Here is a 17,321-nt window from a genome sequence, read left to right as displayed (position 1 = left end):
GTTTGTTGTTCCTGTCATCCCTGCAGATGATGAGTGATGTCATGTGTCCCTAATGAGCTGCCATCTTGAGGAGGGCCTGGCTTGGATCCTATTGGCTGACCAGTCCTGTTGGCACCTCAGAGTCTTGGCTACCTGGCTACAAACAAGGACTATTTAAAGAGGACGGGAAGAGAAGACCGTACGGTGGATTCCATGTTGCTCCCTGGAAGGAAAGAAACATGCGCAGTTGAGACCAGGAAGTTGTACATGACAAATCATAGATATGGCACAAATGGCCCAGCAGACGGCGTGATGCCACTGAAAGGAGAGATGCTTGTACATATCATGTCACGTCATTGCATTTTACCTTTTATATTAACGTTTTAACAGCAAGTGGATAAGTAAGTCCCAGCATGAATCATCACACAGACAGTAATGTTGGTCGGACGTGACATACGTACAAGCATCTCTCCTTTCAGTGGCATCACACCGTCTGCTGGGCCATTTGTGCCATTTTGTGTGAAATATCTATGATTTGTCATGTACAACTTCCTGGTCTCAACCAAGGACTGTCTAAAGAGGACGAGACACGAAGACCGTACGGGCGACGCCATGTTGCTCCATGGTGCTGCATGGAAGGAAATAAACATGCGCAGTTGAGACCAGGAAGTTGTACATGCACAAATTTGGGCATGTACAACTTCCAGTCCTTGGTTTCTTTCCTTCCAGGGAGCAACATGGAGTCCACCGTACGGTCTTTGCTTCCCGTCCTCTTTAAATAGTCCTTGGCTACAAAGCTCACTCTCTGCCTGGACTCCGACGAGGAAACACCGCTATGCGTGGTCTTCCCTCCAGCCGCCTACATTCTGTTTTTTTCGTTCTGTTTTACTCCCTTCGGGAAGGAGTGTTATTTTTGTCCCGTTTAGTTCTTAGTTCTGTTTGTTAGGTTCAGTTGTAGTTTCGTATTTGTATGTCTGTTAGGGTTTTGAGTTAGTGTTATCCGTCTTGCCATCATCACCCTTTTCTTTTGTTCAGCCATCATTCTGTCATGTAAGTGTTCATTCGTTCAGTGCTCACAGAGCCATTCCGTTGTCATATTTGCACGCGTGTGTGTGTGTGTGTGTGTGTGTGTGTGTGTGCGCGTGCGTGCGTGCGTGGCTGCGTGCGTGTGTGCGTGCGTGCGTGCGCGTAGTATAGATAGGGGGATATTCCTGTGCTCTCCATCTCCTTGACTGAGGAGTTGTTTACCCCCTAGTGAATTAGAGAGACTAGTCTCGTTACGACAAACAACACTACATTTCAGCACATTTTTGTGCACAATTTCGTTGCCAGTTCGCTCACTCACTGCCTGTCAGGGACCAGTTTTAGAGTGTGCCCATGACTGAGAGGGAAGGATCAGAATTAACTGGGTTGGAATGTGTGTACAAAGACGAGACACCCTCCCTGCCTATATCCATCAGTGCAATACATTTAAGGCTAATTTAGACTTTGCCGCATAAGCCTTCCGCTTGCCACATTCTCAGGTGATTTTTTCTTTCGTCAAACGATGCTTGTCAAAAGGGGGGTCCCACGACAACGTATAAATGAGCAGCATAAAACCAAATATAGAACACGACAGTACAAAAGGCAGTCACTGATGTATATAAGAGTCTTTGTGCCATTGTCTCCCCTCTCCGTGCTTCCCTCCCTTAGTGTCTCTGTCCTGAGTCTGACACCTGTCTCTGTTTCCGTCCGCGTCTCTGTTGTGGTCCCTGCCGTGGTGTTGGTGGTGTTGGTGGTAGTTGTGGTGAGTGTGGTGGACGGCAGCATGTCGTTGCTGTGGCATTACGTGCTGCTGGTGGTGTCTGGCGCTGCGCTGGCGGTTGCGCTCGTTGTGCTCCAGCTCATAGTTCTGCCCGGGTGGGTGCTGGGGCTGCAGGCTGCTCCTGTGGTGTTGTTGTTGTTGCTGGTGGTGGTGTTGATGATGACGATGGTGTTGGTGGTTGCTGTTGTGATGATGGTGTTCGTGGTGTCGCTGAGGCGGCAATAAGGGCCGGTGATTGTTGTGAAGCACGTCCCCCTCTTCCAAGTCCTTCGCCTCCTCCCCGTCGTGCCTCCTCGCCTCAGGGGGGTATCCGCTGTTTGCCCCGCTGCAGAGGGGGGGTCCACCAGCGGGGCTGTCAGCGACCGCTTGCGGCTGGGTGTGGTTGTGGTGTTCTGTCCTACGGTGGTGGTGGTGGTGTTGGTGGTGCTGGGGTCTCTTTGGTTCGGACATCAGGGGTCTCTCATCCTCCTCTTGGTGGCCCACCTCTGCCCCCTGCCCCCCCTGGGCCAGAGCCGAGGCAGGGGCGTCCTGGTCCAAGTGGTTCTCGCACGACGAGCCTTTCCTCTTGGTCGCTGATGACTTCTTGCTTTTCTGCTCCTCCTGCACAAAAAAAGTGATCATTTCAAGGGAACGCTCATATACCCATCACGCACACGAATGAATGCACACGCTGCTTAAGCCTGCATGACACAGCCCTGTGCATTACTGCGCGCGCACACACACTCACACACACACACACACACACACACACACACACACACACACACACACACACACACACACACACACACACACACACACACACACACACACACACACACACACACACACACACACACACACACACACACACACACACACACACACACACACACACACACACACACACCCCATTTCTATGTTTCTTCACCAAAGCGACTACTGTAACTCCTCTAGACTGCTGCAGGGGACTGAGGGTGATTCAGCTATATGGTGGTATCTCACTCACCAGAGGTAGAACTATCTCATTTCTGCACATTTCCCAAGTGGTGTTGGATGAAAAGAAATGGAATGGAAAAGTATATATCATATCACACTGTCACATGCAAAGATGAAAACCATACAACACCTGTGGGTACAATGTAAACACACATTATATTACATTGCAAAAAAACAAGTCAATGTCAATGAAATGTATCTCCAACAACTGCCTGTTGCCATGTTTATCACGCATTCGGAGAGTACGGATGGGAATCGGCTACTCTCCACGATTAGTAGTTTCTTGTGTTTGTGTCAGACCTCTAAGTCTGTCATTGCATTTCTACATCTCTGTGTTCCTTAAAATATATCTGTAATGAATGTCATGCTGAATAATGTACTGCAATGGGTGGATTGAAATAAAGCATTCACACGAGTGTATCTAAATGTTTGATTTCATTTTTTACACACCATTATAATGTTCTTATTTTGATCATAATATTGAATTACTGAATGTCAAGTCTCCAAGTTTTCTTCAGATTATGTACGACACATATTTACTACGATACTATGGCACATTAGGAGTCCACTAGTACTAGTGGTTCTCAAATGCCTTATTTGCAAGGATCCAGGCGCGGAAAGTTCTTATAACGGCAGTGGGTGCCCCCCTGCCCTGCCCCCAGTGCGGGAGCGCAGTCGCCTATTAGTTTGCATTGCACAGTGCACTCAGTGCGCTATTTCCGAACGCGCCCATTGTATCAGTGGGTGCTTCAGCCCTCAAGCACCCCCGGACTCGACGCCGCTGCAAGGACCCCCATACAAATTTCTTACAGACCTGTTATGGTCATTCAAGGCTATAGCTCTTAATGCATTTCTGTTAATATTATTGTCCATTAATGTTGTATGTCCGTGGCAAGAAATGGAATTTTGACAAAAATGTCCACCACAAGCCAGCATGACCAGTGTCGTGCACACATAGACATCAAAGGGGGCTTCAGCCCCTGCCTTTTTACGTGTCTGTAAAACAACTGCCCTTTCCAGACCACGAATGCAGCATTTACTATGGTGAAAGAAATGCTGATGCCACTCCTTTCCATGCCATGCCGGAAGGCAGCATTAAGGAGAATTGCTTTTTTTCCCGAAGTCTCCTGAACTTGAACACAGTATTTTGCGTTGAACAAATTTGTTCAGAAATCCATGCCGTATACACCGCATCTCCACTAGCTAAAGAGTGCTGGGTTGCGCCCCGAAAATAGCTGATCTACAAGCTCTCAACGTGTCACGCTGCGACGCGTTGAGAGCTTGTAGATCTGTTATTTTCGCTATTTTTGTTAAAAAGTGCCCCCTCTTACGGGATTTCAGCCACTGCCCCTCTAACACTCTCTGCACGTTCCTGAGCATGACGATGATGACCCCTGTCCACCGGGGCCAGTGACTGTACCTTTCTGGACACCGGGGGCGTGGGCAGCGAGCTCTCTACCAGCCGAGCCACCACCGGGTTGGGGCTGCCTGCCTCCATCTCTGGAGGGTGAGTGGCTCTCCAGTAAGACTCCAGAAAGTCAGCCAGGTGCTCACAGGCGTCAGACAGCTGGTTCTCGTCCAGGATGACGTCATAGCTCTCCTACAGAAACGAAAAAGGAAGGACACGGATTTAGGGCAATGTTTCCCAAACAGGGGGTCGGGAGTCGGGACCCATCTGTGGGTCGCAGCACCGACACAATGTTATGGGTCCCCTTCATTTTCGTTTCCTACATTTGGGTTTTAATTATTATTATTTCAAAACATTTTCAAAAAAACATTCCTAAAAAAGCAAAACTATTAATGAACAAAATCCAATGATTTTTAACCAGTAATGTCATTAAGAAATGAAAATCTAAGAAATCCCATAAATTAGAACAAATATTTATTATAAGTAGCAAAAATAGCCGATCTACAAGCTCACAATGTTGAGCTCACACATGTGAACTTGTATGTAGATCTGCTATTTTCACTAGTTTGGGTCCCGGGCGAATATCTAATCTCTGTTTTGGGTCACGGGCTGAAAAGTTTGGGAACCACTGAATTAGGTAGCAGTGCGGGGTGGAGGGGGGAGGGGGCTTACAGAGGTGGTTATTTGGGTAGATGGAAGCTGAACCACTCTGATATATGTCACCACTCACCATATTCTTTTCTCTACACCCACACACCACCCTCTTGGAGTCTAGCTAGGGAGGGGAGGGAAGGACTCCAGAAATAACTGTTATCCTGATTATAAGATTGAGCAAGTCTGTGACCATGCCCCAGTAGTGGGGGATGCAGATAAGGAGATGTACATAAATAAGGTAATCTAAATGGGGGGGAAAAGGACAAAGAACACAGTAAACTCACATACATACTTGCTGCTTATCATGCTATGTGATATGTAGATATGTTTGTCGAAACCTCTTTGACATCTGTTGTGGTGAGTGACACATAACCATGGTGAGACCATATCACACCATGGCCACTAGATGGCACTCACCGTATTGCATTGGGCCAGTTTGTCTGCAGCCACCAGCTGGACATTGAGATGTTTGGTCTGTGACTTCCCTCTGGTCTTTATCAGTCTGGTTAACACCTGCATGACAGTGGAAATGGTCTTTATCAGTCTGGTTAACACCTGCATGACCGTGGAAACGGTCTTTATCAGTCTGGTTAACACCTGCATGACCGTGGAAACGGTCTTTATCAGTCTGGTTAACACCTGCATGACAGTGGAAACGGTATTTATCAGTCTGGTTAACACCTGCATGACAGTGGAAACAGTCTTTATCAGTCTGGTTAACACCTGCATGACAGTGGAAACGGTCTTTATCAGTCTGGTTAACACCTGCATGACAGTGGAAACGGTCTTTATCAGTCTGGTTAACACCTGCATGACAGTGGAAACGGTCTTTATCAGTCTGGTTAACACCTGCATGACAGTGGAAATGGTCTTTATGTCAGTCTGGTTAAGGCCTCATTCACACCTAAAAGACACCTGGCTTGTGTCTTGTCCGTGTTTAATGGCCACTCCAATGCATTTCCAATGGAAGTCACATGGTTTGACAAGACAAGTCTTGTTTGATGGCTGTGTTCTTCCCCCCTCCCCCCATCAAACAAGACTGTCTTGTCAAACCATGTGACTTCCATTGGAAATGCATTGGAGCGGCCATTAAACACGGACAAGACACAAGACACGGACAAGACAGGTGTCTTTTAGGTGTGAATGAGGCCTAACACCTGCATGACAGTGGAAACGGTCTTTATGTCAGTCTGGTTAACACCTGCATGACAGTGGAAATGGTCTTTATCAGTCTGGTTAACACCTGCATGACAGTGGAAACGGTCTTTATGTCAGTCTGGTTAACACCTGCATGACAGTGGAAACGCACAGAAAGGATACAAAACAAAACAAATCAAAACAAAAAGTTAAAGAAAACCGGAGAAGAAAACGCAAAATGTTTGTCTATCTTTTCGGAATATTCAACAATTGTGATGACATGCCTCAAATAGGGGTTTGTGGGGTTTGTGGTGTGGTGTGGTGTGGTATTACAGTGTTGATTTTGTCGACTAAAACTAAGGCGAAAAATGTCCGTCGACTGCCTTTTTCCACTGACGAAAACTAAATGAAAACTAAGCTATGATGACTAAAACTAAGACTAAATATATTGACAATTTCGTCAACAAATAAAAACTAGACTAAAATGTTAGGAAGGGACTAGTGGACAAGAGATCCAGTATAAGTCATTTTACACTTGGTTGCATGCTGGAAATAGTAGATCGGCTATTTTCAGCAAGTGTAAAAACAGTCATTACAAAGGCATCAAGGCCCACCAAAACACATTTTAGTAGACTAAATCAACTGTAGATTTAGTCAACTAAAATTGTATGATATTTAGTCTACTAAAACTAGACTAACACTAAACATTATGGGATAAAATGTGACTAAACCTAAATGAAAACTATTCAAGAGACTATGACTAAAACTAAAATCAAAATGTGCTGCCAAAAACACCACATCCTGGTAGTAAGGATGGCAGATCTACAGAGCACAGCAAGCCACATGGCCTGCCTGCCACTTAATTATCATATTGCAAGTATGACTCATATACTGTAGCTTGCCTTCATACTGCACGCTGAGAATGTCACGTATCAGGCAACAACACGTGTTCTCTCCATGGAAAAGAAGTGAATCCTGACTTGAGTTGAGAAGGTTGGGACTAGAGCTGGGAAATCCAATATATTAAAATTGGCTTAACGGGAGGGGAGGACGGGCCTGCCGGGCGGGCCGACGGGCCGGCGGAACTCCGGCGTCACATTCATGGCAATATGACTCAGCCATAATTATATAAGGAGTTCCCAATGTAGCTATGCCCAATTTGGAGTGTGTTGTCTAACCTCAATGTAGTGTGTCATTGCATATGCATGATTGTGTGTTGGGCCACCACACAATTTAAAAAAAAAATGTGTGTGTGTGTGTGTGTGTGTGTGTGTGTGTGTGTGTGTGTGTGTGTGTGTGTGTGTGTGTGTGTGTGTGTGTGTGTGTGTGTGTGTGTGTGTGTGTGTGTGTGTGTGTGTGTGTGTGTGCCCAGGTCCAACATGAAAGCTCCCCCCGACACTATCAGCTTCTGGCTAGGTAAGGAGAAACACTGCAATGTGACATCACGGCATCAGGCACAAACAAATACCTTAGCTCCATATACGGGCACAAAGGGACAGAGAGCCAACAGGTACAACGGGTGCTCTGACAAAGCCCACACTCAGGATCAGTGGTGCGACGTAGTTGAGTGAAGGTCTAGTACATAAAATTGGCCAGTACCTGCGATACATTTTATTGCATCTTTCAACCGTGTAAAGGGAAATCATTTACATAAAATGATGTCCTCACTATATATCTCGATCCACTCTACTCTACGATCTTTCACTTTAACTCTTGTTGTCATTATTTCCACCTCCCCCTTTCCAACTGTCGCGCCTCCCGGCGACCTCCAACTGTGAATCCCACTGGTCTATAAGCTGTAAAAGAGCTTACCTTAGGCGAGGAGATCTTTACATAGACAAGAATGGGGGCCAGTGAGGTCTTGGCGATCTGCATGGGGTGGTTGACTGTGTCTGCATCCAGGACCACCAGCTGAAGGCTGCGGGCCAGCTCAAAGATACGCTCCACCTCTCCCTGAATCTGGGCTGCATTGAGCCCAGAGTGGAGAGGGATGATGGAAGAGTTACACATGAGCAACAAACTGGGTTACCTATCAATCTTACTTGTTTAAAAAAAGGTCTGGAAAGGGATTCTCTATATTATGACAGCAATCATTTATAAACTGTTCAATAACAGGGGTCTCCCTGTATCTCCAGCTCTTTAATAAACAGAAAATGGAACTGCTATTATTTATTTTGAGCGACATGATCATGAAAAAGAATATAACAAATTAGATGCGTATGCATAGGACAAGTCATGCAAGGCTCAAGCTATACACAGTGGCAAACAGAGTAGCTGTCGCGATAAGTATTGTGTTAAGAGGAAAGGGGAGCAGTTTAGTTTAGTTTTTGTCTCTAGTTTTTTTTTCTCTTCATACGTATACATACCCGCAGCATCTGGAGTCAGAGAGCAATGGGAGAGACAAGGGAGAGAAAGATAGGATAAGCAAATCGTAATCTTGCCTCTGGTTCGCAATTGAATCATCTGTTCATCTTTTACAAAAAGGGTTAGGTTAGAATAGCCTAAATTCTCAGCGGGTCAGAGAGAATTGACGCTTTACATCCTAAAATATACAATCTTTACTCTGACAGTGAAACAAGGCTATGTCTCAAATGACATCCTATTTTCTATCTGGTGCCCTGAATTAATTTTGGTGTTGCTGCATGCAGTCAGTCAGTATTGTGCGTCAGTCAAAATTAGCACACTAGTTATTATAACAAGGAATAATGGAAGGAATTAAAAGTTGAAATACCTAAACCCTAAACAAAGATAACCGATCTATAAGCGTACAATGTGTCACATAATCTGTGACACTTTGTGAGCTTGTACAAAGGTTATAGTTTGCCGGATTTTGCAGAATATTCGCCAATTCTCACAGAATATTCACTTATTTTCACAGAATGTTCACCAATTATGACATACCCAGAATAGGCATGCTAGGATTCATGTGGTTAAAAAGTAAATTAATTGTTTTCTCCGTCACTGCAAGCAAAATCTTAATTGCTCTGGCTGTGGTTAAAAAATCAGTCTGAAGTGAGTGGTGCTGTACTGTACTGTACTGTACTGTACTGTACTGTACTGTACTGTACTGTACTGTACTGTACTGTACTGTACTGCACTGTACTGTACTGTACTGTACTGTACTGTACTGTACTGTACTGTACTGTACTGTACTGTACTGTACTGTACTGTACTGTACTAACCCTCCTCCCTGGCCTGTGTGTGTCTGTGGCTGTCTGTGGCTGTGCAACAGTGACACTTGGTGGTGAACAAACGCTATAACACTATTTTCGTGCTCAGACACAGGGACAGACCCAGGGACCCAGGGACACAGCCACACACATAGCTGTCTATAGGAGTGGTTGCACCACTCAAAAATAAATAAACTAAAACATCCATGTGGTACCTGGTTGGTACTCTCACGGGGCGGCTACACTTGGGACAGAACGGAACCGTACGCAGCTAGGTGGCTGCACCGACAATTTCTCCGTCCCGCGGGGAGTTCCCTATTTACTTTTCCTCTGTAGGCGAGTCGACGGGCTGCGTAACCGCCACGGACACATGGAAAAATAGAGCACTTGCCTAAAACAAATATTCACGTGCGGAGCTTACGCACAACCTGCGCACCGCAGCCAGATTCCATTGATTATAGACCGTTGCGGAGCCAATTCCATACCCAGTGTAGCCCGACCCTTAGTCTTAAAGCAGAATTCCTCACAACCCGTTTTTCTTTTCTTTTTTTACTGAATTCTGATGATAATGTATGTATGAACCCCTGTTAGTTGCGAAAAAATCTATAAATAAAAATATACATGGTGCTGCGGCTTTAAGAAAGGTAGGCGGTCTCAAACCGGTCAAACGAGCGTAAGTAGGAAGTGATAGAGACAACAACAGCAGATGGAAAGAAAAAATAATAATTTCCGTGCGATTGAAGAAGAGATCTAGCGTTTGAGCGGCCATGCAGGTAAAACGCTGAGGAACGGAACGCTCAGTAAGGAGTTATTTTCTTCTTTTTAAGTAGGTTTAGAAATACTGAGGATTAAGAACCCACACATGAACTGACTCAGGTCTACTGTTTGAGGAGCTACAGTATTATCCCCAGTATTATCCGCCCCGTCCCCCAGCCCTTTCTCCCTCACTGTATATGTTTATTTTCCCTTTTTACCTCCTTTATGATATAGAAGTGTCTATTTGTACGTCTCTAAATGTTCTGATGAATTGAACATGGTGGACCCTCTTGTAAACAAGTGTAATGCTTAATTGGGTCGTCCACTCACAGTTAACAGTCTTTGTATTGAGTTTGTGCTTGAAATGTACTGTAATTCTGCAAACTGTTAATAAATATCTCAATCAATCAATACAATTATTTATTCACCTAGATTGGAGCGAGTGTTGGAACGGTCCATTAAGGCCTTTTTGCCAGGGTTGTTGAGTATGGACCGCTTAGCCAGAGAGATGTCTGCCTGCACCCGTGTGATTGTAATTCTGAAACAAAAGATAAAAAAAAAAAAATCTGGAATTCTGGAAAAAAAGACTAAACGGAAAGTCACACTCTCTATTTGTCATGATTTATTTATTTATGTATTTATTCATTCAACTTATTTACAGTGTCAGTAAGTGGTGGAAAATACATAAACTGGAACTCACCTTCCTGCAAACCGAGTTTTTAAATAGTCAAATAGAGCTTTTTGCATCATATCTGTAACCTGAAATTGGAGGAAGAAAAGAGTGTTGAATAGCAATCCAATGTTCTGAATGGCTAAATTACTGTTTCTTTTTTTGACTAGCACTAGCATTAAATACTAAACCTTAGTATTACATGAGGATTTAATATTGCTGGTAATTCTAAATGTGATCTGTTAGTGTAAGGTCAACAAGAAATATTAACAAACAATCCTAACCCTAACTGCACTAGGCTATAGGCTATGACAAGTACAAACAAAGCATTAGTGATTCTTTAAATCTCTGTTGTGAACAAAGGCACAATGACAGCTTTGATCACAGCCAACAGCTCACAGTTAAAAGAAATTGTCACAGATAACTCACTCCCTCTGATGAGAATCTATACCTCACAGAAAATACCCCAAAAAACCCCAACAACAGGGAAAGCCAAAGGGTTTTGCCGAGACCTGCGCAGCTTTTGCCTTTATTTTATATTTGTTATGGAGTGATAGACAGTAGGTTGACAGGAAATGGGGAGAGAGACGGGGGAGTGACATGCAGTAAAGGCCGGGATCGGGAGTCGAACCCGTGGCACACTGCCAGACTGGATTACCAGACAATTATAAATTCTACAACCCCCACAACTAGGGTTGTCCCGATCGGATCGGGTGATCGGAAATCGGGGCCGAACGATCACGTCATTTCCAAATGATCGGAATCGAATCTGGAGCCAAAAAATGTGATCGGGACATCCCTAGTATCAATACTATATCCCTATCATATTATACTGGATATTGTCTGTGATTTGGGATATTGTACTATTGTGATATGACATAAAATGGATCGGGAGCAAAAATACATGATCGAGACATCCCTATCCACAACTACACCACATCGGGACATCCCTATCCACAACTACACCACATCGGGACATCCCTATCCACAACTACACCACATCGGGACATCCCTATCCACAACTACACCACATCGGGACATCCCTATCCACAACTACACCACATCGGGACATCCCTATCCACAACTACACCACATCGGGACATCCCTATCCACAACTACACCACATCGGGACATCCCTATCCACAACTACACCACATCGGGACATCCCTATCCACAACTACACCACATCGGGACATCCCTATCCACAACTACACCACATCGGGACATCCCTATCCACAACTACACCACATCGGGCCATCCCTATCCACAACTACACCACATCGGGACATCCCTATCCACAACTACACCACATCGGGCCATCCCTATCCACAACTACACCACATCGGGCCATCCCTATCCACAACTACACCACATCGGGCCATCCCTATCCACAACTACACCACATCGGGACATCCCTATCCACAACTACACCACATCGGGACATCCCTATCCACAACTACACCACATCGGGACATCCCTATCCACAACTACACCACATCGGGACATCCCTATCCACAACTACACCACATCGGGACATCCCTATCCACAACTACACCACATCGGGACATCCCTATCCACAACTACACCACATCGGGACATCCCTATCCACAACTACACCACATCGGGACATCCCTATCCACAAATACACCACATCGGGACATCCCTATCCACAACTACACCACATCGGGACGTCCCTATCCACAACTACACCACATCGGGACATCCCTATCCACAACTACACCACATCGGGACGTCCCTATCCACAACTACACCACATCGGGACATCCCTATCCACAACTACACCAATGTCAGTCTAATTAATATAGATTATGCGGTTATGTTAAGGTACGGTAAGGTAATTTTATTTATAAAGCGCCTTTCAAAACAGTTGTTACAAGGTGCTGTACAATAAAATAATAGGAATAAAACAAGAACATCACAATCAAAGATAAAGAAACAGAGCAGCAAAGACAGTACCTAGAAATAGATAAAAATAGAACAGTACATAGAAATCAACAAAAGATTGAAGCAATCACTGGAGCAAACCAAAATGTTTGCGGTACAAATGAGTTTTTAGTAGCTTTTTAAAGATGTCAACAGACACAGCATTTCTCAAGTAGAGTGGTAAGTCATTCCACAGTGTAGGTGCAACAAATGCGTAAGCTCGATCTCCTTTGGTTCGCAGCTTAGTGGCGGGGATAATGAGAAGACCTTTGTCTGAAGACCTAAGGTGTCTCATATTTACCCAGCCCATGGAGAGATTTATAAGTAATTCATAACATTTTAAATTGAATTCTGGAGTCGATTGGTAGCCAGTGCAAGGCCGCAAGCACAGGAGTAATGTGTGACCTTCTTTGTGTATTGGTTAACAGTCTAGCAGCCGCATTCTGCACAAGTTGGAGGCGGTGTATAGAGGAGCGACTCACTGTTATAAACATTGTTAATCCCAAGTAAAACGCACTGACTTTTGTATTTTTGTGTGTTCATTAATTTTATTCTAATGCACAGTATACACCTGCTGCTATGCTCACTCACATTTATACCTTATCTCAAGCTTATGTGTAAATATTGACATTGTTTTACTTTGTAAATCTGTGATGTGACAATAAAGCAGATTCCGATTCTGATGACAATTGGTTGGTCAGTATACAGTGCTATATGCGTTGATCTGTTGGGCGTTCTAGGGATGTAACGATGTAGTAACTGCATCGAAAAATCAATTTCAATTTCAAGAATCAAAGTATATCGAAATGTAAACAGCTACATTTACTTTGTATCATATCGTATAATTTTGCAATGCAAATAATCGATTGTCTCAATACTTCGTCGCAATTGTCGCAATTTTAAGAAAAAATAAAAAGAGGGGTTTAATTACTTTTCCATGCAATATCGCTACACTTGGTCTCTCGATAAATGTGTGTATTCTCTGTTCATGTCAAGGTGCGGGTTTGTCCATATGTGTTCAAATATAATGTCTATGTATTTGCCAGAGAATCACATTTCACACAGATTTAATTTCTTTGCTAAATAGTTACCGTATCAATTTATAAATCATTGAATCGTATCGCCATAATGAACCAATATCGTCCAAGTATTGTATCGTCAACCATGTATTGTGATACGTTTCGTATCGCTGTTGTATCGTTACACCCCTAAATACTGTATGTTCATATGTTCGGTCACTGGAACACCAGGAACTGTCGGTGAATTTCCCATGGACGTTCTGCAGATCTACTGTTTTTTTGTAATTATAATGGGATTTTCAAGATGAGAATACTACACTACCTTAGAAATAGTGGGAGCAAGGCTTCCACCTGTTGGTTGTCTGTCAGATGACCTATTCCTACATAAGACCATGTTTGACCATGTCCACTGACCACTGACCACACCTCCAATGTATTTGTGCTTCTTCATTGTGTATAAGAGAGACTAATTTCTACAGCTAGGGAGGCTTGCATCCGTGCAGTCTCCCTGGGCTGGTACAGACCACTCCTTGTAATAAAAGTGACATTGTTTCAGTCCACTCTCTACCTTGATTATTTCTTAAAGACTCCGATGTGAGTTCTGAATAATCCACCACATTTTGCATTTACATACCTCTAAGCCCTTCAGCGACGGCCCCATTAGCAGCACAGGACGCATGGTAGGCACTACATCATACATAGCGATCTGTTCCCCCTACACCCCACAGAAAGAAAATGAAAACCCTTTTATCAGAACATCAGATATCTGGCAGTGCAGTAAAAAGCAGTGTATTTCAGATGAGTTTTTCTTATGGAATTCTGTAAGTGAAGACTTCACTTACACTTACAGAATTTAATTTAAGCGTCAACGTTTCGTTCGGTCAAACCTTCATCGGGCATGGACCGGACCGAAACATTGCTGCCCATTCTGGGCGGGAACCCCTGTTGGTGTTTTACCCCTTCGGGACGGGAACCACTTTCAGGGTTCTTGTTGCTATGTACAGTATATTGGCATTTGGCAGCATAACATTTTAGTAATTTTTTAATTATTATTTTGTTTCCTGAAAACTTAGGTCAGTATTTAGAAGGCATTTTTAGAATCGAATAGTCCTAAATGGGTTAAATAAAATTCTGTAGGTGAATACAGTGAGTCTACGGGATTCCAGATTTGTCCTAAAAATATTTATGTAAAGCACTTTGAAACAATTGTGACAGCTAACAGTATGAAGGTCAGTTTGATCATGTGGTTTTATATCAACCATACAGAGCTATACAAATTAATTCACTTACCGGTTTCCTTTTCACTTGCTGTTGAGCTGTTATGGGCAGGGAGGGAGTGCAGAGTTACATAATGATAACACACCATGAGTGAAAACATACTGTATTATTGCCAGTGATATGAAACTTGCTTCTACTGAAAAGGGTGAACTGACCTTGTGAAGGAGGGGTATATTTCTTTGTGTCTTGAGCCTCTTTTGCTGCTGCTGCTTTGCTGGAATGAGAAGAAGGGAAAGAAAACTATGTCCTCAGTAGGGCTGCAACTATCCATTATCTTCTTAGCCATTGTTCAATCGTCGTCATGACTCACATTGTTCTGTAGCTTGTCTGACACCTTGAACAAGTTTTTTTATTTTTTATTTCTGCCTTACACTTCAATACCAAATCAAATCATCGCTATTATTCACACAAACACACAAAGCTGGGCATAGGAGGGTCTAGTGCCCCTCAAAAATATTGAACCACTGAAAAGTATTAAAAAGCGCTTTGCGCAAAACTCTCTCCATTGGACCCTCAAACTGTCTGCTAAAGCAGCTAATTCCACCACCTCTCCCCCTCTCAAGTAATTGACAATATATAAAGTCACAATGGAGGATATGCACGTGACTTAACATCATCATCATACCGGGACGTTATGCGGGAACAGCTACTGAGTGGCAAAAAACTACTTTCTGGCCTTGACAGCCCGTACATCCAAACAGAAAAGTCTGATTGCATTAAACACGTTAAACTACGTTAAACTCACTTTGCCACTCGATTTGCCTTTCATTTTATGCATGGGCATACCATCTCTATACCAACTTTGATGAGGCAGTTTGATGAGGCATTGTTTTAAAAATATATGGTTTTCTTAATTTCCTGAAAAGAAAAACATTATATATTTTCCTGAAAAATGAACATTTTAGGTGGTTCCTGACAACATAGAATATACCCATATACTGTAGTTATGTGTCTTTTGTTGCACATCCAAAACCAAGGTTTTGTAAGTAAAGTGAGCGAAATTTCGTGAATGAATACTTAACAAAACATCACAATACATACTTGGCTAAGGCCTTGGCAGCTTTCCTAGCCTGGACTTCTCTTCTGATGAGGATTGTCTCCAGGTTGACTGGACTGGGGATAAAACCCACTACACCCTCCTCCTTTACCGGTCGTCCAATCCACCACTCGTTGTTAAACCTCTGCAGGGCAGAAGAAAAAAAAAAGTTATCGTAACATTTGAACCAGTGTTGTTTTTGGCAGCACATTTAGATTTTAGTCTCTTGAATAGTTTTCATTTAGTTTCAGTCACATTTTAGTCACCTGGAATGTTTTAGTGTTACTCTAGTTTTAGTCGACTAAATATCATAAGAATTTAGTCGACTAAATCTACGGTTGATTTAGGAGACTAAAACGTATCTTGGTGGGCCTTGATGCCGCCGTAATGACTGTTTTTACACTTGCTGAAAATAGCCGATCTACAAGCCCACAACGTGTCGCAGTGCGACACGTTGTGGGCTTGTAGAATGGGGATAATATCCGATAAAAAACATAATGACCAGAGGGGCACACGGGCACTATCAAAAGCAGAACCATGGACCCGTCCTGCCATGATAAAGCAGTGAGTCTCATCTGCTAAAACTATGTCATATGTATATGAAGCTCTCACCTCTTTGACATGTAGGAAGTCCGCCGACTCAAAAGTGACAGCGTGGCCCGGTACGGGCACGTTGTCATCGTCCGCTGGCGTGTAGGAGAAGTTACAGCGCACGGCAAACGCCACAGGCTTGTACTATAGTAGGAACAGAGCAGAGCCTTAGATATAGACAGAGTTACGCAAACAGTGTTCACCTCAGGGGGCTTCAGTCCAATGGCGGCTCTCCTACATAGACTTCTATTGAGCATGGGGACAACCAACTGGGACCAAGTCCTGGACCGGAAGTAGGCAGAAATGCATTGGACTCAGGCAACAGCCCAGCTTTAATGATCTTAAATCCCTTTATTTTAGATTGTTTTGTAGTAATAGTACAACATAAACATTACAGAGACTTTAGTTGTTACTGTACAATACTCTAAAACAGTTGTCATGTTGCACACATGCTTAAAATAGCTCTTATTTGCGCCGCCCTCGTTGAAAACAATGTATTTCCAACTTCAGCCTGTCTCAGTTCAGGCTGCATGAACAGTGCTCGAGCGCTTTCTGCCCCCTCAATATCGTAACTCTTCTATTAGATGGCTCTGGAACCTGACGTGTGAATGTCGGGTGGATTAGCTCCTATAAGTGTGGCTTTTCATTGTATTGTACCGTCTGGTGATTTAACAAAGAGCAGCTCATTAACTCCATGGTTCTCTGTTCGGTGTCTGATTTTTTTCCTACAAATTATAGTGAGCCTGAAGATCGCGTCTACTTTTGTGCGACGCAAGTCAATTAAACTACAGCATTTATTTTCTTGGAAAGTCAGTGTGCTGGTAGGTATAGAGGGTATGCGCATGCATAAAGTGAATGGCAAATCGAGTGACAAATCGAGTGGCAAAGTGAGTGGCA

At 43.6% G+C, this 17,321-nt stretch overlaps 1 protein-coding gene across 1 annotated transcript; it reads right to left on the bottom strand.

Moving 5' to 3' along the window:
* Positions 1 to 724: 724 nt before the first annotated feature.
* Positions 725 to 15,873, bottom strand: LOC306931788 (voltage-dependent L-type calcium channel subunit beta-2-like). Its single transcript, XM_079513382.1, has 10 exons — positions 15,839 to 15,873; positions 14,953 to 15,011; positions 14,810 to 14,835; positions 14,154 to 14,234; positions 10,587 to 10,645; positions 10,315 to 10,424; positions 7,773 to 7,924; positions 5,241 to 5,336; positions 4,182 to 4,361; positions 725 to 2,383 (listed from the first exon to the last, which is right to left on the bottom strand). The coding sequence occupies exons 4-10, from the start codon at positions 14,217 to 14,219 to the stop codon at positions 1,610 to 1,612; spliced, it is 1,437 nt and encodes a 478-aa protein (XP_079369508.1). The 5' UTR covers positions 14,220 to 14,234; positions 14,810 to 14,835; positions 14,953 to 15,011; positions 15,839 to 15,873; the 3' UTR covers positions 725 to 1,609.
* Positions 15,874 to 17,321: the final 1,448 nt, after the last annotated feature.

This window comes from Electrona antarctica (genome assembly GCF_951216825.1).
Source record: "Electrona antarctica genome assembly, chromosome: 1".
In the NCBI taxonomy this organism is placed as follows: Eukaryota; Metazoa; Chordata; class Actinopteri; order Myctophiformes; family Myctophidae; genus Electrona; species Electrona antarctica.
This window is presented reverse-complemented; position numbering and strand designations above follow the sequence as displayed.